Source organism: Trematomus bernacchii, unplaced genomic scaffold, assembly GCF_902827165.1.
Source record: "Trematomus bernacchii unplaced genomic scaffold, fTreBer1.1, whole genome shotgun sequence".
Classification (NCBI taxonomy): Eukaryota; Metazoa; Chordata; class Actinopteri; order Perciformes; family Nototheniidae; genus Trematomus; species Trematomus bernacchii.
The window spans coordinates 1-20361 of record NW_022987503.1 but is presented as its reverse complement, the minus strand read 5'-3'; the positions used below and the strand labels follow the sequence as shown (position 1 = coordinate 20361).

At 44.8% G+C, this 20361-nt stretch overlaps 2 protein-coding genes across 2 annotated transcripts; both read left to right on the top strand.

The window, feature by feature from the left end:
• Nucleotides 1–100: 100 nt before the first annotated feature.
• Nucleotides 101–12742, top strand: LOC117499180 (cleavage and polyadenylation specificity factor subunit 3-like; the record flags this gene model as incomplete). Its single annotated transcript, XM_034151536.1, is given in 14 exon segments — nt 101–130; nt 976–1122; nt 6733–6777; nt 6779–6829; nt 6831–6887; nt 7175–7225; nt 7227–7284; nt 7736–7834; nt 9598–9689; nt 9773–9779; nt 9782–9859; nt 11347–11413; nt 11558–11654; nt 12701–12742. Coding segments are annotated over 14 exon segments (921 nt in total), but the record flags the coding sequence as incomplete, so codon positions are not given.
• Nucleotides 12743–17289: 4547 nt separating this feature from the next.
• On the top strand, nt 17290–20247 carry LOC117499189 (TATA box-binding protein-associated factor RNA polymerase I subunit B-like; the record flags this gene model as incomplete). Its single annotated transcript, XM_034151547.1, is given in 6 exon segments — nt 17290–17413; nt 17718–17816; nt 18022–18109; nt 18492–18589; nt 18739–18831; nt 20184–20247. Coding segments are annotated over 6 exon segments (460 nt in total), but the record flags the coding sequence as incomplete, so codon positions are not given.
• Between the last annotated feature and the right edge of the window lie 114 nt (nt 20248–20361).

Sequence of the window (20361 nt, the reverse complement as noted above, 5' to 3'; positions counted from 1 at the left end):
AGGGGACGCTAAGGTACTGAGGACATTCAATAAGTACAACTTAGAGGTACTGCGTGGAGGGGACGCTAAGGTACTGAGGACATTCAAAAGTACAACTTAGAGGTACTGCGTGGAGGGGACGCTCGCTAAGGTACTGAGGACATTCAATAAGTACAACTTAGAGGTACTGCGTGGAGGGGACGCTCGCTAAGGTACTGAGGACATTCAATAAGTACAACTTAGAGGTGCTGCGTGGAGGGGACGCTAAGGTACTGAGGACATTCAATAAGTACAACTTAGAGGTGCTGCGTGGAGGGGACGCTAAGGTACTGAGGACATTCAATAAGTACAAACTTAGAGGTGCTGCGTGGAGGGGACGCTAAGGTACTGAGGACATTCAATAAGTACAACTTAGAGGTGCTGCGTGGAGGGGACGCTAAGGTACTGAGGACATTCAATAAGTACAACTTAGAGGTGCTGCGTGGAGGGGACGCTAAGGTACTGAGATACTAACTAACACCTCAGCAGCTTCAAAACCTGCTGAGAGCTCCTCTGACTGAAAATGAAGGGTGTGTGTGTGTGGTGTGTGTGTGTGTGGGTGTGTGTGTGTGTGTGTGGTGTGTGTGTGTGTGTTGTTGTGTGTGTGTTGGTGTGTGTGTGTGTGTGTGTGTGTGTGTGTGTGTGTGTGTGTGTGTGTGTGTGTGTGGTGTGGGTGTGTGGGTTGTGTGTGGTGTGTGTGTGTGTGGTTGTGTGTGTTGTGTGTGTGTGTGTGTGTGTGTGTGTCTCTGTGTGTGTGTGTGTGTCTCTGTGTGTGTGTGTGTGTGTGTCTCTGTGTGTGTGTGTGTGTCTGTCTCTGTGTGTCTATGTGTGTGTGTGTGTGTGTGTATGTCTCTATGTGTGTGTGTGTGTGTGTGTATGTCTCTATGTGTGTGTGTGTGTGTGTATGTCTCTATGTGTGTGTATGTCTCTGTGTGTGTGTATGTGTGTTTGTTTCAGCACATCATGACGGAGCCCGATGAGATCTGCACGATGTCGGGTCAGAAGCTTCCTCTCAAGATGTCCGTCGACTACATCTCCTTCTCCGCTCACACAGACTACCAGCAGACCAGCGAGTTCATCAGAGCACTGAAGCCCCCCCATGTGGTACACACACACAGAGACACACACACACAGAGAACACACACACACACACACACACACACACACACACATACACAGAGAGACACACACACACACACGGCATGCTAACATTAGCGTTAAGCTTGATACATCAAACTTTTGAGTACAAGGCAAGGCAAGTTTATTTATATAGCACCTTTCAAACACAAGGCAATTCAAAGTGCTTTACAAAAATGGAAGACATTAAGAAAATGGCATTTAAAATCAGTCATTAAAAAGAAAAGATAATAAAATAAACATTAAAAGAAAAAATACATGGATAAAAGTTACAGTGCAGTTTAAGATAGTGAATAGTTCAATTAAAAGCAAGCAGCAAAAAAGAAAAGTCTTCAGCCCTGGATTTAAAAGTAGTCAGAGTTGCAGCGGACCTGCAGGTTTCTGGGAGTTTGATTCCAGATATTTGGGAGCATAATAAACTGAACTTCTCCATGTTTAGTTCTGACTCTGGGGACAGAAAGCTGACCAGTCCCTGAAGACCTGAGCGATTCTGGATGGTTCATCATTTAGCAGGAGGTCAGACATGTATTTTAGGGCCTAAACCATTCAAAGCTTTATAAACCAGCAGCAGTATTTTGAAATCTATTCTTTGACACACAGGAAGCCAGTGTAAAAGACTTCAGAACAGGAGTGATCCACTTTCTTAGTGTTAGTGAGGAACCAGTGTAAAGACTTCAGAACAGGAGTGATGTGATCCACTTTCTTAGTGTCAGTGGGGAACCAGTGTAAAGACTTCAGAACAGGACTGATCCACTTTCTTAGTGTCAGTGGGGAACCAGTGTAAAGACTTCAGAACAGGACTGATCCACTCTCTTAGTGTCAGTGAGGAACCAGTGTAAAGACTTCAGAACAGGACTGATCCACTTTCTTAGTGTCAGTGAGGAACCAGTGTAAAGACTTCAGAACAGGACTGATCCACTCTCTTAGTGTCAGTGAGGAACCAGTGTAAAGACTTCAGAACAGGACTGATCCACTCTCTTAGTGTCAGTGAGGAACCAGTGTAAAGACTTCAGAACAGGGACTGATCCACTTCTTAGTGTCAGTGAGGAACCATGTGTAAGACTTCAGAACAGGCTGATCCACTTTCTTAGTGTCAGTTGGGGAACCAGTGTAAAGACTTCAGATCAGGACTGATCCACTCTTCTTAGTGTATGTGAGGAACCAGTGTAAAAGACTTCAGAACAGGACTGATCCACTTTCTTAGTGTCAGTGAGGAACCAGTGTAAAGACATCAGAACAGGACTGATCCACTCTCTTAGTGTCAGTGAGGACTCGAGCAGCAGCGTTCTGAATCAGCTGCAGCTTTCTAATAGATTTTTTAGTGAGACCTGTAAAGACACCATTGCAGTAGTCGAGTCTACTGAAGATCAAAGCATGGACAAGTTTTTCCAATCCTGCTGTGACATTAGTCTTTTAATACCTAGATATGTTCTTTAGGTGATAGTAGGCTGATTTAGTAACTGTTTTATGTGACTGTTGAAACTCAGGTCAGAGTCCATGACTACACCTAGATTTCTGGCTGTATCTGTTGTTTTGAACATTGCAGACTGAAGCTCAGCGCTAACTTTTATACGTTCTGCCTTGGCTCCAAAAACCATTACCTCAGTTTTATCTTTGTTTAATTGGAGAAAGTTCTGACACATCCAGTCATTGATTTGTTCAATGCACTTACTCAGTGTTTGAATTGGAGCATAATCTCCTGGTGAAATTGTTACGTAAATTTGTGTGTCATCCGCATAGCTATGGTAACTTATTTTGTTGTTTTTCATTATCTGAGCCAGTGGTAGCATAGTAGATGTTAAAGAGAAGAGGCCCCAAGATGGAGCCTTGAGGTACCCCACATGTCATATTTGTCAACTCAGATGTGTATTTACCTATAGAAATAAAGTTTTTTCTGTCCTTTAAGTAGGACTCAAACCAATTTAGAACTGTTGCCGAAAGTCCCACCCAGTTTTCTAGTCGGTCTAGTAATATGTGTGGTCAACAGTGTCAAACGCAGCACTGAGGTCTAATCATACTAACACTGAAGTTCTGCCACTGTCTGTGTTTAAGTGGATGTCATTGAAGACCTTTACAAGAGCAGTCTCAGTGCTGTGGTTTGGACGAAAGCCTGACTGGAACACATCCAAACAGTTATTTAAATGCAAGAAGTTACTCAACTGTTGAAAAACACTTTTTCAATGATTTTACCTAGAAATGGCAGGTTTGATATTGGCCTGTAGTTGTTCATTACTGAAGCATCTAGATTATTCTTTTTTAAGAGCGGTTTAATGACTGCAGTTTTCAGGGCCTCTGGAAAAATACCTGAGTGAAGAGATGTGTTTACTATATGAAGTAGATCTGAGGCCATGCAAGGAAAAACATCTTTGAAAAATCCTGTTGGAATAATATCAAGGCAGCAGGAGGAGGATTTCAGAAGTTGAATAATGTCCTCTAAGTTTTTACCATTAATCTGATGGAATTGTGTCATGGTGTTTGAATTGATATTAGGTGGACATAGGGACAAAACATTTGCTGTACCTGATGTAGAGGCACTGACTGCTTGTCTAATTTTCTGAATGTGTCAGTGAAGAAGGGCAAAATCATTGCACGCCTGGTGGATAGAAGTTCAGAGGCTACTGACACTGGGGGGTTAGTTAGTCTGTCGACGGTAGCAAACAAGGCACGTGCGTTGTTTTTGTTTTTGGTAATGATGTCAGAGAAGAAAGACTGTCGTGCGTTTTTCAATTCCAAATTATAAAGGCCAAGTCTCTCTTTATAGATTTCAAAGTGAACCTGGAGATTTGTTCTTCGCCACCTACGTTCAGCTTTTCGACACTCTCTTTTTTCTGTTCTCACGGTCATGGCCTTTCTCCATGGAGATATTTTCTTGCCAATCACTTCCTTTACCTTAGTTGGAGCAATGGCATCTATAACATCTTTAATGTTTTAATTAAAATGATCTACTAGCTCATTTACTGAGATGTTAGCAGGGGCAAGTGTGGATGAAAAATTCTGAGTAAACATTTCCCTAGTATTTTCTGTTAAATATCGCTTTGTGGTTACCTCTTTCTGAACATTTGTGTGAACAGAAATAGAGCTCTCAAAGGAATGATCAGAGAGTGCAACATCAGTCACCACAACCTTTGAGATATTCAGACCCTTTGAGATAATTAAGTCCAGAGTGTGCCCCTTATTGTGCGTGGGCTCCGCCACATGCTGAGTCAGTCCATAGTTATCAAGAACACAAAACAGTTCTTTAGCCCCTCTGTCCTGGAGGTTGTCAACATGGATGTTAAAATCACCAACAATGACTAGACGGTCAAAGTCAATACACACTATAGACAGCAGTTCAGTAAAATCATCAGAAAAGCTGCTAAATTTGATAAACTCACAAAAACGTTTGAGCACTTCCTGTTTCTAAGCTGATTTACCGCTCTTAATCTATTACCTATCAACACAGATATCGGCAAAGCTACTGGCAGGCAGGGCCCCGGCATGTGCTGGAAAGAGTTGAGAGTGCCATACGCCCTTGAGCCTGGACCCAGCACATATCAGTTTGCTGCGTTTTGTACACACACATCCCTATCAGGCTTTGAAGGGGAGGGAGGACCCACCACCCTGCTCCTCTCATCATAGGAGGGCAGGGTGAGGGCTACACTGTAGGAAGGGGGGTTTGGAAATCTGCTTTCCTCTTCCTTGTATTGTTTTGGTTTGGATGATTGTGGTAGGCATGGTGATGAAGACGGGGGAGATGGTGCGCGTCTTGTCTTCGGTGATTTTGGTGGGCGTCGTTGAGGGCGGGGGTAAAGGACATGCTGCAACCCTGCGTATCGCCTTCATGCGGTCATCGAACTCCAGGGGGGGAGGGCGAGGGTGAAAGGGTGAGCGGAGAGTAGAGAGAGCTGGGGGAATGAATGAAGAGTATCCTCAAAGGCGTTGACAGGGGGGGTGACGGGCAGTGGAGACTCCTCCATTGTGTCATAGGTCTCCCATAATCAGAACATTCCTCAGGCGGGTGCAGTGATACTTCTTCAAGGTTTTCTGCGCGATTGTGTTGTGTCTTTCTCCTGTTTTGATTTCCTCTTGCGCTTTTGTCCTATGGCAGAGGGAACAGATTGCTGACGCAGGCAAGTTGAATCTGTTAGAGATAACAATTTCACTCCTGACTGGTTTTTTTTTTCAGGCAAACTCCCTCTGCCTTCAAAAGATGTCTGCGGGTCCCATGAAAAAGTTTAAAATTGTCAATAAAAACAGGCAGATATGGTCAGTACAGACAGAATGGTCAGTACAGGCAGCTGAAAGCCACATGTTCAATGCAAACAGTCTGCTGAATCTCTCCACTCCTCTTCTGACTGGCGGTAGAGGGCCACTGATGAACACTTCCGCCATTAGAGAGCTGACCGTTTTTTCCAACAGACATTAAATCTCTTTCAGCGCTTCTGACTTCACAACATCATTTGTTCCAATATGTTAGTACCACATTCTTCACAGTCGGATGTTCAGCCCCAATATGCAGGATCTTCTCAGCCAAGTCGGAGACCATATTCTTGGGAAAACAGAGTACTTTGGTGTTGTTCTTACTACACAGACCTTTTACATCTCTTACAGCAGAGTCACCCACAATCAGAGTTTCAGGCCCAGTTGTTAGCTTTCCCTCTAGCCTTTTACTGAGTAGCTATTGGTCCTTACCCTGCTGTGTGAAGAGGACAGGTTATCCAGGTCATCAGAAACAGATCTCCGGTTCTCGGTCAGCGGAGCGTATCTGTTCTGGATTGGCACACTTGGTGGTTTAGGAGGATTGTTTGTAGTTCTCCCTTTAGCAGCTGTCCACGGCTGTTTCCTAGTATGAATAGGGGTTTGAAGAGGCACCTCTTCCTGGGTGATAACAATGCAGGCCAGCCGGTCGCATCACAGATTTCAGAGCGCTGGGCTCTGCCTGTTATTCGTCCTCCCAAATCCCATGGAAATGATTTACTCTTAGGCTTTGCACCCAGAGAGTTCCAGGGAGGACTACCACTTGTAGATTTATTACCCAGTACACAGCCCTCCTGTTCCTTGGAAACCGTGTAGCTGCTAACTAGCTGTGAGTTAGCATACCCTTTTCCATTATTTTGCAGCACTGGTAAAGTGGTGTTATTCCCACAACATAGTCCATTCACTTCCACGTTAACTTCCAACCGTTGCATTTTCATTTCCAACACAGCCATCTTCTGTAGAAGTTTGTGGAAGTCATCTGTAGAGAACGGAGGCATTTTGCTACCAACTAGCTTAAGCTAAATAGCATGCAGTACTAGGCTTTAGCTGTTGCTAGGCCACGCTACTGTAAGACTGAGGTCGTCGTAAAAATGTTGAAATATGGCTGAACCCTCCGTCTATTTACGATGATAACTGTCCCAGTGATAAGTTAATGTCCAGGAGCCGCTGCTCGAAGTTTTCAGAGAATAAGAATAGGAAAATCAGCATAAAAAGTAAGCAGAGGCAAGAGCAAGCAGAAAAGCGTCTGCACTGTAAGAAAGATAACGCACACCGAACTATTAAAGATCAGTGAGCGTTGGCATGTATCTTGTGAGACCTGAGAGTTGTGTCTCTGAGCAGATCCTGGTCCACGGCGAGCAGAACGAGATGGCCCGTCTGAAGGCGGGCGCTGATCCGAGAGTACGAGGACAACGACGAGGTGGACATCGAGGTCCACAAACCCGAGGAACACGGAGGCCGTCACGCTCAACTTCAGAGGAGAGAAGATAGCAAAGGTTAGGTGTGTGTGTGTGTGTGGTGTGTGTGTGTGTGTGTGTGTGTTGTGTGTGTGTGTGTGTGTGTGTGTGTGGGTGTGTGTGTGTGTGTGTGTGTTGTGTGTGTGTGTGGTGTGTGTGTGTGTGTGTGTGTGTGTGTGTGTGTGGTGTGTGTGTGTGTGTGTGTGTGTGTGTGTGTGTGTGTGGTTGTGTGTGTGTGTGTGTGTGTGTTGTGTGTGTGGTGTGTGTGTGTGTGTGTGTGTGTGTGTGTGTGTGTGTGTGTTATTCATTGCTCTGTCTCCCTGCAGGTGATGGGCCTCCTGACGGACAGACAGTGTGTTCAGGTCAGAGGGTCTCTGGATCCTCGTTAAGAGGAACTTCAATTATTCACATCGTCCACGCCCGCCGACCCTCTCCAGTCAGTACTCATTATACACTAACAGATACACATATCATGTGTTACATATGTCAATAACTACCTGAAGATGTGGTTCTTTATACTCTTAATAAAACATTTATATGAACGAGAAGAATTTAAAATAGAAATGAGCAAATTGTAATTTGGAGGACAAAGTCAGAATTGTAAGTCTCTCTTTCTTCAGACTGCACCGATCTGTGATGTGCTCTGTGATGTGTTCAGGTGCTCTGTGATGTGTCAGGGCTCTGTGAGTGTTCAGGTGCTCTGTGATGGGTTCAGGTGCTCTGTGATGTGTTCAGGTGCTCTGTGATGTGTTCAGGTGCTCTGTGATGGGTTCAGGTGCTCTGTGATGTGTTCAGGTGCTCTGTGATGGGTTCAGGTGCTCTGTGATGGGTTCAGGTGCTCTGTGATGTGTTCAGGTGCAGTGGTTATTCTCTCTCTCTCTCTCCAGACTACACAGACCTGTGTATGAGCACAGTGACTCAGACGCAGGCCATCCCGTACAGCGGACCCATCTCCCTGCTGGTCAGCCAGCTGCGCTGCCTCGCAGGTACATCACTACTATTATCATTATTAATGTTATTATTATTATTATTTAGTTTTTATGATATTTTCTATTTAAAAACAATTGTTATTATATATTTAATTAATTGTAACATATTGTAATTGAATCTCATTATTCCCTGAGAGACTTCTTAAAGGTGTGTATTCCCTGAGAGAGGTCTTAAAGGTGTGTATTCCCTGAGAGACATCTTAACCTGTTTCACACCTTCCCCCCGGTACCGGGCGGATAAACGCGTCATTTGCAGGAAACAACGTCTAAGGAATCTTAATATTGAATAAAACTATGAATGTGTTATATCCATGTAACGGGAAGAAACTCAGCTAACTGATCTTTTTAATTTTTTTTTTCAAAAAAAACCCACAATGCTAGCACTCAGCCTCTGAATTAGCCTCGAGCGAAAAAACGGAACTTACAAAGGCACTTAAACTCACTCATAACTCCCTTATTACTTATCCTAGATGCACAACCAACCACTCTTTTTTGGTGTCCTGGAGACACTGAATCTAACGGTGCCCTCCTCAACACTCAGTGATAAACATTCGCGACGCTATAAACGAAAGCGTACATCATCACATGTGGAGCTAAGAAGCTAAACACGTAAATATGGCTTACCTTGGTCAAAAGTGGTCTTCAATGGCATTAAAACGATTAAAAAAACGATTGTGCTGCAGTTAATCCATAGGTTCATCCTATGTGTCTGTGCCTTCTTTGAAATTATTTCTGATAATCCATAAGCAATACAACTGCGTTTTAGTTTCCAAACTCCAGAAGGAGACATTCCTCCACTTTGGTTTCGTTTTCCACACGCGAAGCAACCACATTTTTTCTTTACAACGTGTCTGGGTGGGAGCCTCCCCCTTCGATTCTATTGGCTCTAACGGTCACAAGGGTATGTCAACCAACCAAATCGAGCAAGGGGGGCCAGAGATAGGTCAAATCCACCCAAATGACCCCAGATGGCCCAGTTTTTTTTTGGCTAAATCTCTCTAAAAAGGTCAAATTTCACTTGTTTTGCATCAATCTTGATACAGGGTACTTATTATATGTTGTACTTTGGATTCCTAAAGCTTTTAGTCTACTAACCCATCATTCCAAGGGTAGTTTTCACTATCTGTAAAAATAATTTTTGGACGGACACTATAATTTACAGTTTTTTACTATGTAAAATCTGAATTTTCTTTAAAATAAAAAACATCTATATTGATTCTGACACTTCTACATCAACTCACAGGTTTATCATTACTTTGAGAAAAGATTATTAATTTAACCCTTTTTAGAAGGGAAGATATGGTCATTTGTTCTGGAATGTCATTTTCGAGCCTGAGACCTGAAAAACAGACTCAGAGTGGAACAGGTTAAAGGTGTGTATTCCCTGAGAGAGGTCTTAAAGGTGTGTATTCCCTGAGAGAGGTCTTAAAGGTGTGTATTCCTGAGAGAGGTCTTAAAGGTGTGTATTCCCTGAGAGAGGTCTTAAGGTGTGTATTCCCTGAGAGAGGTCTTAAAGGTGTATATTCCCTGAGAGAGGTCTTAAAGGTGTGTATTCCCTGAGAGAGGTCTTAAAGGTGTATATTCCCTGAGAGAGGTCTTAAAGGTGTGTATTCCCTGAGAGACTTCTTAAAGGTGTATATTCCCTGAGAGAGGTCTTAAAGGTGTGTATTCCCTGAGAGAGGTCTTAAATGTGTATATTCCCTGAGAGAGGTCCTTAAAGGTGTGTATCCCTGAGAGAGGTCTAAGGTGTGTCTGTGCAGGAGACGTGGAGCAGCTGGAGGCGGAGAGGGTCACCGTCAGAGTGTTTAAGAGCATCACGCTGGTGGCCCGAGGCCGCATGGTGCTGCTAGAGGTACGCTATTCATCTGAAGTCCTTTGGGGGAAACAAAACACGTCAGTTTTTTAAATATGATTTAAAAAGTGTTTCCTCCTCAGTGGATCGCCAACCTCTGAACGACATGTACGCCGACGCCGTCACTACGGTGGTCCTGGAGGTCCAATCCAACCCCAACGCACAGAAATGTGAGGATACACACATCTGTCAATCAAACACACGTCTGTCAATCACATCTGTCAATCACACATCTGTCAATCACACCTGTCAAGCACACACACACATCTGTCAATCACACATCAAACACATCTGTCAATCATACACACATCTGTCAATTACATCTGTCAATCACACACACATCTGTCAATCACACACACATCTGTCAATCATACACACATCTGTCAATCATACACACATCTGTCAATCACACACACATCAAACACACATCTGTCAATCATACACACATCTGTCAATCACATCTGTCAATCACACCTGTCAAGCACACACACACATCTGTCAATCACACATCTGTCAATCAAACACACATCTGTCAATCACATCTGTCAATCATACACACATCTGTCAATCAAACACACATCTGTCAATCAATCACACATCTGTCAATCAATCACACATCTGTCAATCAAACACACATCTGTCAATCAAACACACATCTGTCAATCACATCTGTCAATCACATCTGTCAATCATACACACATCAAACACACATCTGTCAATCAAACACAAATCTGTCAATCACATCTGTCAATCACACACACATCTGTCAATCAAACACACATCAAACACACATCTGTCAATCACACACACATCTGTCAATCAAACACACATCTGTCAATCATACACACATCTGTCAATCAATCACACATCTGTCAATCACATCTGTCAATCACATCTGTCAATCATACACACATCAAACACACATCTGTCAATCAAACACAAATCTGTCAATCACATCTGTCAATCAAACACACATCAAACACACATCTGTCAATCACACACACATCTGTCAATCACACACACATCTGTCAATCATACACACATCTGTCAATCAAACACACATCAAACACACATCTGTCAATCAAACACACATACACACATCTGTCAATCAAACACACATCAAACACACATCTGTCAATCAAACACAAATCTGTCAATCACATCTGTCAATCACACACACATCTGTCAATCAAACACACATCAAACACACATCTGTCAATCACACACACATCTGTCAATCAAACACACATCTGTCAATCATACACACATCTGTCAATCAATCACACATCTGTCAATCACATCTGTCAATCACATCTGTCAATCATACACACATCAAACACACATCTGTCAATCAAACACAAATCTGTCAATCACATCTGTCAATCAAACACACATCAAACACACATCTGTCAATCACACACACATCTGTCAATCATACACACATCTGTCAATCACACACACATCTGTCAATCAAACACACATCAAACACACATCTGTCAATCAAACACACATACACACATCTGTCAATCAAACACACATCATACACACATCTGTCAAACACACATCTATGTTACTGAGTATTAATAAAGTGTGTGTGTTTCTGTGTATGTGTGTGTGTGTTTCTGTGTGTGTGTGTGTGTGTGTGTGTGTGTTTCAGTCATGGAGGGGAAGAAGGAGGCGTTCGACATGGATCTGTTTGTGGAGCGGCTGGAGCTCATGCTGCAGTGAGTCACACTGTAACAGACACTTTAAAACAGTTTATTACACGGCTTAGTTGAATACTCGATTCTGATTGGTCAATTCAGAACACGTGACACGTTGTTAAATACAGACCGCTGTCAAGCACTTATTGACTTATTGTGTTGCAGCGACATGTTTGGAGACGACTGTGTGAACTTCAGAGAGGGGAAGGATCTGAGCGTGACGGTGGACGGCGTCACGGCGACCATCGACCCGGAGACCAGAGTGAGTCCATCAGTGTTTCTCAAACTGTCTCAGACCAAGGACCTCTTAGCCAATAAGAACACTCTCTCAGACCACCTGACTCCCCAAATATCCAGAGACTAAAGGCCTGCTCACTCCAACAGCTTCTCTAAACTCACTCCTACAGAGAACAGTTAGTGTTCAGCGTCATGACACCCTTCATCTGACCCTCGTGAACACAGACCACATGTTCTTCTCAGACATGAGGATTTAAAACATTTGAAAGGATACTACTTAGTGAGCCTGAAGCATCCTCTGTGCTCCAGTCAGCCTGAAGCATCCTCTGTGCTCCAGTCAGCCTGAAGCATCCTCTGTGCTCCAGTCAGCCTGAAGCATCCTCTGAGCTCCAGTCAGCCTGAAGCATCCTCTGTGCTCCAGTCAGCCTGAAGCATCCTCTGTGCTCCAGTCAGCCTGAAGCATCCTCTGTGCTCCAGTCAGCCTGAAGCATCCTCTGTGCTCCAGTCAGCCTGAAGCATCCTCTGTGCTCCAGTCAGCCTGAAGCATCCTCTGTGCTCCAGTCAGCCTGAAGCATCCTCTGTGCTCCAGTCAGCCTGAAGCATCCTCTGTGCTCCAGTCAGTCTGAAGCATCCTCTGTGCTCCAGTCAGTCTGAAGCATCCTCTGTGCTCCAGTCAGCCTGAAGCATCCTCTGTGCTCCAGTCAGTCTGAAGCATCCTCTGTGCTCCAGTCAGCCTGAAGCATCCTATGTGCTCCAGTCAGTCTGAAGCATCCTCTGTGCTCCAGTCAGCCTGAAGCATCCTCTGAGCTCCAGTCAGCCTGAAGCATCCTCTGTGCTCCAGTCAGCCTGAAGCATCCTCTGTGCTCCAGTCAGCCTGAAGCATCCTCTGTGCTCCAGTCAGCCTGAAGCATCCTCTGTGCTCCAGTCAGTCCTCTCAGTGAACACGGAGCTGCTAGGATGCAAGGAGCATCTCAGACCTGACCTTTAAAGTGTTCGTAGTTCAAAGTGACGTTTCCTTAGGATTACCCTGTGTTGAGCTCTAACCCAGTGTGCCCTGCTCTCTGCCTGCAGGCGGTGTGTTCGGAGGACGAGACCCTGAGGGAGATGCTGGAGGTCTCGGTGCATCGCCTCCACGACGCCCTCAGCCCCGCCTGCTCATAGACCCGTCTGCTCATAGACCCGTCTCACTCTGAAACCTTCTGACGTGTTTTTCCTGCTTCTTTAACAAAGACGGGCTCTTTGTTTTGAAACCTGGTTCCAAAGGAATCCCCATGTTTTTCTATCAGTGATCTGTAATAAAACATCATGAACTGTTTTCTAAATGAGTGGTTTTAATCTCACAGAACATCCAGGGTCTGTCTGTCCAGGTGTGTGTTCAGGTGTGTGTCTCCAGGTGCGTTCAGGTGTGTGTCCAGGTGTGTGCGTCCAGGTGTGTGTTCAGGTGTGTGTGTCCAGGTGTGTGCGTCCAGGTGTGTGTTCAGGTGTGTGCGTCCAGGTGCGTTCAGGTGTGTGTGTCCAGGTGTGTGTCAAGGTGCGTTCAGGTGTGTGTCCAGGTGCGTTCAGGTGTGTGTCCAGGTGCGTTCAGGTGTGTGTGTCCAGGTGCGTTCAGGTGTGTGTGTCCAGGTGCGTTCAGGTGTGTGTCCAGGTGCGTTCAGGCAGTGGCGAGCCGTCAGGGCCCTCTAGGCACTCTGTAAGGGCCTAAGATATTCCAAAAAATATTAAATATTAAATATTTAAAAAAAATATATTTTTTTAAAATATATATTTTTTTAATATTATTTTTGTTATATTTTTCATTAGTTTTACCGAAAAAAAACTTGATTTAATTGTATTTAAAATAACATTTCCAAAGAAATAAATCCTTAGAATCTGCCTGTTCAGTCTCTGTTGAATGTGAAGGGTTACATGAAAGAAGCTCGTCTGGCCCTCTCTGCGATTCACAGAGGGTTGCTATAGTAACTGAACGAGAGAGTAATGTCAAATGACAGTACAATTGACCAATCATATCTTCCCTCTAAATGGGTGGGTTTTATTATCGCGGACTTTATGACGAGTTCCGCCCGCTGTGAAACTTTTCTTGTTTCCATAGCAACAACAACTTCCTGTCAACAGCGTGAACTCGCCTTCAAAATAAAAGCATGCCAAATTACACTTAAGACATACAACTGCAATGAAAGTAACAAACACAATGCAATATCATTTTCAATGTCAAAGAACACAAATTGGGTTCACAGGTGTTGTTTTGTGTGGTAGAGGGTCGCTGTCATTGATGCGTTTTGCACCCCGGGCCGTTGTTTTGATATTCCGCTGAAGTATACGCTGTGACGTAATAACTCTTTTTTTTTCTTTTTCGAGGGAAGGGGTGGGGGTCAGAGGGCCTAGGTATAAAGCTCACGGCTCGCCACTGCGTTCAGGTGTGTGTGTGTCCAGGTGCATTCAGGTGTGTGTTCAGGTGTGTCTCCAGGTGCGTTCAGGTGTGTGTCCAGGTGCGTTCAGGTGTGTGTGTCCAGGTGCATTCAGGTGTGTGTTCAGGTGTGTGTCCACGTGCGTTCAGGTGTGTGTCCAAGTGCGTTCAGGTGTGTGTCTCCAGGTGCGTTCAGGTGTGTGTCCAGGTGTGTGTGTCCAGGTGCGTTCAGGTGTGTGTTCAGGTGTGTGTGTCCAGGTGCGTTCAGGTGTGTGTCTCCAGGTGCGTTCAGGTATGTCTCCAGGTGTGTCCAGGTGTGTGTGTCCAGGTGCGTTCAGGTGTGTGTGTCCAGGTGCGTTCAGGTGTGTGTGTCCAGGTGCGTTCAGGTGTGTGTCTCCAGGTGCGTTCAGGTGTGTCTCCAGGTGTGTGTGTCCAGGTGCGTTCAGGTGTGTGTCTCCAGGTGTGTGTGTCCAGGTGCGTTCAGGTGTGTGTGTCCAGGTGCGTTCAGGTGTGTGTGTCCAGGTGCGTTCAGGTGTGTGTCCACGTGCGTTCAGGTGTGTGTCCACGTGCGTTCAGGTGCGTTCAGGTGTGTGTCCAGGTGTGTGTCCAGGTGTGTGTCTCCAGGTGCGTTCAGGTGTGTGTCCAGGTGCGTTCAGGTGTGTGTCTCCAGGTGCGTTCAGGTGTGTGTCTCCAGGTGCGTTCAGGTGTGTGTCTCCAGGTGCGTTCAGGTGTGTGTGTCCAGGTGCGTTCAGGTGTGTGTCTCCAGGTGCGTTCAGGTGTGTGTCTCCAGGTGCATTCAGGTGTGTGTGTCCAGGTGCGTTCAGGTGTGTGTCTCCAGGTGCATTCAGGTGTTTCTCTCCAGGTGCGTTCAGGTGTGTGTCTCCAGGTGCGTTCAGGTGTGTCTCCAGGTGCGTTCAGGTGTGTGTCTCCAGGTGCGTTCAGGTGTGTGTCTCCAGGTGCGTTCAGGTGTGTGTCTCCAGGTGCGTTCAGGTGTGTGTCTCCAGGTGCGTTCAGGTGTGTGTCTCCAGGTGCGTTCAGGTGTGTATAGCTCTGACATCGCACTTGTGTAAAGTTATGGAAAGAATGATAACAGAAAGGCTGACGTACTATGTTGAAATGAACTAATGACTCCTTATCAGAGTGGGTTTAGAAGAGGGCGGAGTACTTTAGACCCCCTGCTGTGCCTGGAGTCTGAAGTCAGGAAAGCCCAAGCGAACATGGAGTGTGTTGTAGCTGTATTCTTTGATGTGGAAAAAGCTCACCATATGATGTGGAAGGAAGGGTTATTAATAAAACTGGACATCATGGGAGGTAACGTATATCATTGGATTATGGATGTTTCGTTTGGCCGTGCCATCAGAGTCCGAGTTGGCAGTTCATATTCTCGAAGGCATGAAGTTGAGAATGGAGTGTCATCAGTCCTCTTTTGGTCTCGATCATGATCAATGATATATAAACACAAGTAGGATCTGATATCGGTAAGTCACTTTTTGCAGATGATGGAGCTATTTGGAAAAGGGGCAGAAATGTAAATTATATTGTAGGTAAGATCTACACCAGGGTCGGCACTTCAGGTAGAGGTCGGAGAAATACCCATTTCTTAGAGGAGAAAACAGTTAATTGTTAATTACTGGGCAAATCTACAGGGCCATGAAGATACTCACCCTACTAAACAAACTGTACACACAAGTTGGGAAAGAAACACAATTAAAAAAGAAAGTGTTTGTGTTTGCTCTGAAGTAGCACTCTATGAAACCTGATGTTCTGTTTTCTTCAAGTTTGTATCTTCTTGGTCGAATGCACTTATTTTAAGTCGCTTTGGATAAAAGCCTCAGCTAAATGCAATGCAATGTAATGTGAGGAATTCAAAGTTAAAGAATGGAATATTAGTCAGACGGTGTTATCAGCTGTTCCACCATGTTGCTACCTCAACCTGTAGTAGATGTATCCTTCATTGAAACGGTTACATTCAAAGAAAGATAAGGTCAACGTGCAGGCGTATGTGAACACTTCATGAACAATATGGCACTTTATACAGATATTTACTGATGGATCCAAAAGTCCAGGAAAGGGTGAAACTAGTTGTGCATTTGATGTTCTTCAAGGTTCAAGGTTCTTTATTGTCAATCTAACATAGCTACAGAGTAATTATGTAGTTGAAAATCTTATGTCACAGGCTTCTCCAACAATGCAGCATAATAACATAATATCAATAAGAGCATGAGCAATACAAAAAGAATAATAGTTATAAAAATAAAATAAAGTGATGATGTGGAATAGTGCAGTACGAGTCTATATACAAGTTATTGGAATGATATATATATATATTAGGTATTAGATACATACTACTGAGTAGCAGTACCTTTCTTGAGTGAAAGGTCAAAGTGGAAGCGAGTGATCACATGGCAGTGTACTCAGTGGGTAGAGGAAGTGCAGCCAATGAGAGTGCTAATTTGCTCTGACTCCAGCTCCAGAGAGTATAAAGAACTTCTCGTCAGTCTGTGGTCAGGATATTCTGCATGACATGTTGCACATCATGTTTAGGTTAGTTCATCTGGGACTTGTTGTTCAGTTTGTGTGGGTTCATGTGGGTTCATGTGGGTTCATGTGGGTATTAGAGGGAATGAGGAAGTGGATCAACGGGCAACAGATGGATTGAAAGCAAAGCAGATTGATATTATATTACCCATCAGTAGAGCAGAAGGCAAATCAGTTACGAAAGTTATTATCAAGCAACAAAGGCAAAAGTGATGGGACAGTAGCACTAAAGGAAGACATACCAGATACAAAGGGAAGTAGGAAAGCACTTGGGGGAGTAGCAGAACATTAACAGCAGGATCACATTGGGTCACTCTGGATTAAACTCATCACTGCATCTGATTGGAAAACATCCAACTGGCAGCTGTGATGGTTGCCAACAACCAGAGACAATACATCATGTATTCTTTAGCTGCTCGGATTATAACAGACAAAGACTCATTCTGAAAACTGCACTGGAACAACTCAACATCAAGGACATGGATCTCAAGACAATACTCACAAGTAACTCAGGTAATGAAGTTAACAAGCTGATCTTCAAGTCTCTCAAAAACACTGGTCTGAGGACCAAGATGTAATATGAAGATTCAATAAATCAACAGTAGGTGGCGATATATGCTCCAAGTGGAAGCGATTCGCCATTAAAGCAAAGAAGAAGAAGAAGTTGTTGTAGTTCCTGTTGTGGCCTGAGGGCAGCAGAGAGCAGCAGAGCCGTTACTACACCGGAAGTTATAGAAGAAGAAGAAGAACATCCAAAACAAACCTTCCACACGTGGCTTCGTTATTCTGTTAAAACTACAAATCAAACTACAGACTGGACCGAGATGGACGAAGATCAGACGGTACTCCCTTTCCTTTGTAGATGACGTCATCCGGAAACAGCTGTTAGCGTTAGCTTTAGCTTTAAAACAAACAAGATATTTTTATTCAGATTTGGGTCAGAATGTCTTTATTTGTCCGAATTCTGAGATAATTAAACACCGTGTGTGTGTGTGTGTGTGTGTGTGTGTGTGTGTGTGTGTGTGTGTGTGTGTGTGTGTGTGATGTGTGGTGTGTGTGTGTGTGTGTGTGTGTGTGTGTGTGTGTGTGTGTGTGTGTGTGTGTGTGTGTGTGTGTGTGTGTGTGTGTGTGTGTGTGTGTGTGTAGGCGGGGTACAGGGAGCCCTGCACGGTGTGTTCAGCCGTGGATTGGGGAGTTTCAGACGAGGGTCGCTTCTTCTGCAAGTCCTGCCACAACGTCATCGAGGTAAACAACAACATTCTCTCCTCATCTCATCTCCTCTCCTTTCTTCTCCTCTCCTTCTCCTATAGACCCTTTCCTCCAAACAAGCAGTGGTTTCAGACCTCACATAATGCAAATAAAGCAGAAGTTGAAATGGAATCAGCGCTGTGTTTCCACAGTGATATTATAATAATGATATGTGTCAATGTGTTTCCATGGACCCCCTCAGAGGAGCAGGGAGGTGGTGGAAACGACCTTCACTCCTGGAGCCAGCCGGATCACCACCATCGGCCGAGGGACCCGGACCAAGAGGACGGGTACTAAACATGCTAACGTTCATCAGGCGCAACGCACACTTCACCTGATAGGAGTCACCTTTTCCATTAGTAGACCCCCCCCCCCCCCCACACACACACACACACAACACAACACAGACTATTACACCCCTTGAGTTAGTTAGAGTTCTGAGACTCACCGTTTTCTTTAAAAAGTCCAAATCTATTGATTTATAGAAAAACTAGAGTCAGAATTTAAGAAACATTTCATAATTTTCAGTGTGTGTGTGTGTGTGTGTGTGTGTGTGTGTGTGTGTGTGTGTGTGTGTGTGTGTGTGTGTGTGTGTGTGTGTGTGTGTGTGTGTGTGTGTGTGTGTGTGTGTGTGTGTGTGTGTGTGTGTGTGTGTGTGTGTGTGTGTGTCAGAGGGTGGGCGGCAGTGGAAGGTGTGTGAGGGGTTCCAGTTCATCCTGAAGAACCAGGCCGACGCGCTGCTCTCACTGGGAGTCACTCCGCTCTTTAAGGTTCAGGATTATTTAACTACTTATTTAATTATAATGTCGTATTATTTTATATTTTATTTATCCTTACATGTATTGTATTACTAATAATACTATTGTGTTTGTACAGTTAAGTGATTTGTGTTATTGTGATGTTTGTGATGGTGCTTCAGGACGCAGTGCTCTGTCCGCTCTGGAGGATCTTCTTGCAGAAGAGCCGGCAGGCGTACGTCCACGACCCGCTGCCGAGCAGCAGCTTCAGAGTGGTGCGTCCCTCTCCTTCATGCTCTCTCTCCTTCATGGTCTCTGTCCTTCATGGTCTCTGTCCTTCATGGTCTCTGTCCTTCATGGTCTCTCTCCTTCATGGTCTCTCTCCTTCATGCTCTCTCTCCTTCATGGTCTCTGTCCTTCATGCTCTCTCTCCTTCATGCTCTCTCTCCTTCATGGTCTCTGTCCTTCATGCTCTCTCTCCTTCATGGTCTCTGTCCTTCATGCTCTCTGTCCTTCATGGTCTCTGTCCTTCATGGTCTCTCTCCTTCATGGTCTCTCTCCTTCATGCTCTCTGTCCTTCATGCTCTCTCTCCTTCATGGTCTCTCTCCTTCATGGTCTCTCTCCTTCATGGTCTCTCTCCTTCATGCTCTCTCTCCTTCATGGTCTCTCTCCTTCATGCTCTCTCTCCTTCATGCTCTCTCTCCTTCATGGTCTCTCTCCTTCATGGTCTCTCTCCTTCATGGTCTCTCTCCTTCATGCTCTCTCTCCTTCATGGTCTCTGTCCTTCATGCTCTCTCTCCTTCATGGTCTCTCTCCTTCATGGTCTCTCTCCTTCATGCTCTCTGTCCTTCATGGTCTCTGTCCTTCATGGTCTCTCTCCTTCATGGTCTCTCTCCTTCATGGTCTCTCTCCTTCATGGTCTCTGTCCCTGTTCAATACTTCAGCAATAGCTCACTTCAGGCCGTGGTATCTGCTCAGTATATCACAGCTAAGGGGCGTGGTTCGGCCCCTGAGCTGTGAGCATATACCACGACCTGAAGCGAGCTATTGCTTTGATCAAACGGTTACCCAGTGTGGCGATATGAACAGCTAGCCAACATCTTAGACAGACAGCGTTGATCCCATTATTTGGCTATTTATTGAGCTGCTGTTTTGTCAACGTCTGAAAGTCTGCCCAGCTTTATCCTGACGCCAGTCTTCAAAGCACTTACAGCCCGTTGTGTTTGCTTCACGGTGTTCTGTTCGTTTGGGTTCCAGTTGGTCTACCTGCTCTTCACGATGCTCTGCATGTCGTCGTTTAGGTGCTCTCTGGAGATAGGCTCTGCTCGATCCACTCCTCCATAGTGAGACCCCCCCCCGGAGGTCCAAGTTAACCTTACATGTTTCCATCTTGAGCTTTGTTAGTTAGTTAGTTTCCTAACGGACGTAACGTAACAGCTGTAACGGTTGTAGCTTTTCTCAGACGCGGAGGGATACTGACTTGTTGTGAAAAGTAACTACAATCTACCCGTGGTATACGCTCATTATATCACGGCTAAGGACCAATCAGATTGCTTGATTTGACTTATCCGTTTTATAAATATAAATAAAACATATATTTATAAAGGTAACCCCTCTCTGTTTCAGGGCGACTCCGAGGCGTCGGCCAGCGAGACGGAGACCATCGCGTCGAGCGCCGCCTCCCTCGCAGGTCAGGCCTCACCAAATATAATAAATAACATCTAGAAGTAAAGCAGGCACTCTCCGGACGTTCACTGAAACATAAACACCTTTAGTCAAAAGTCAAGAGGGGGGAGAGGGGAGG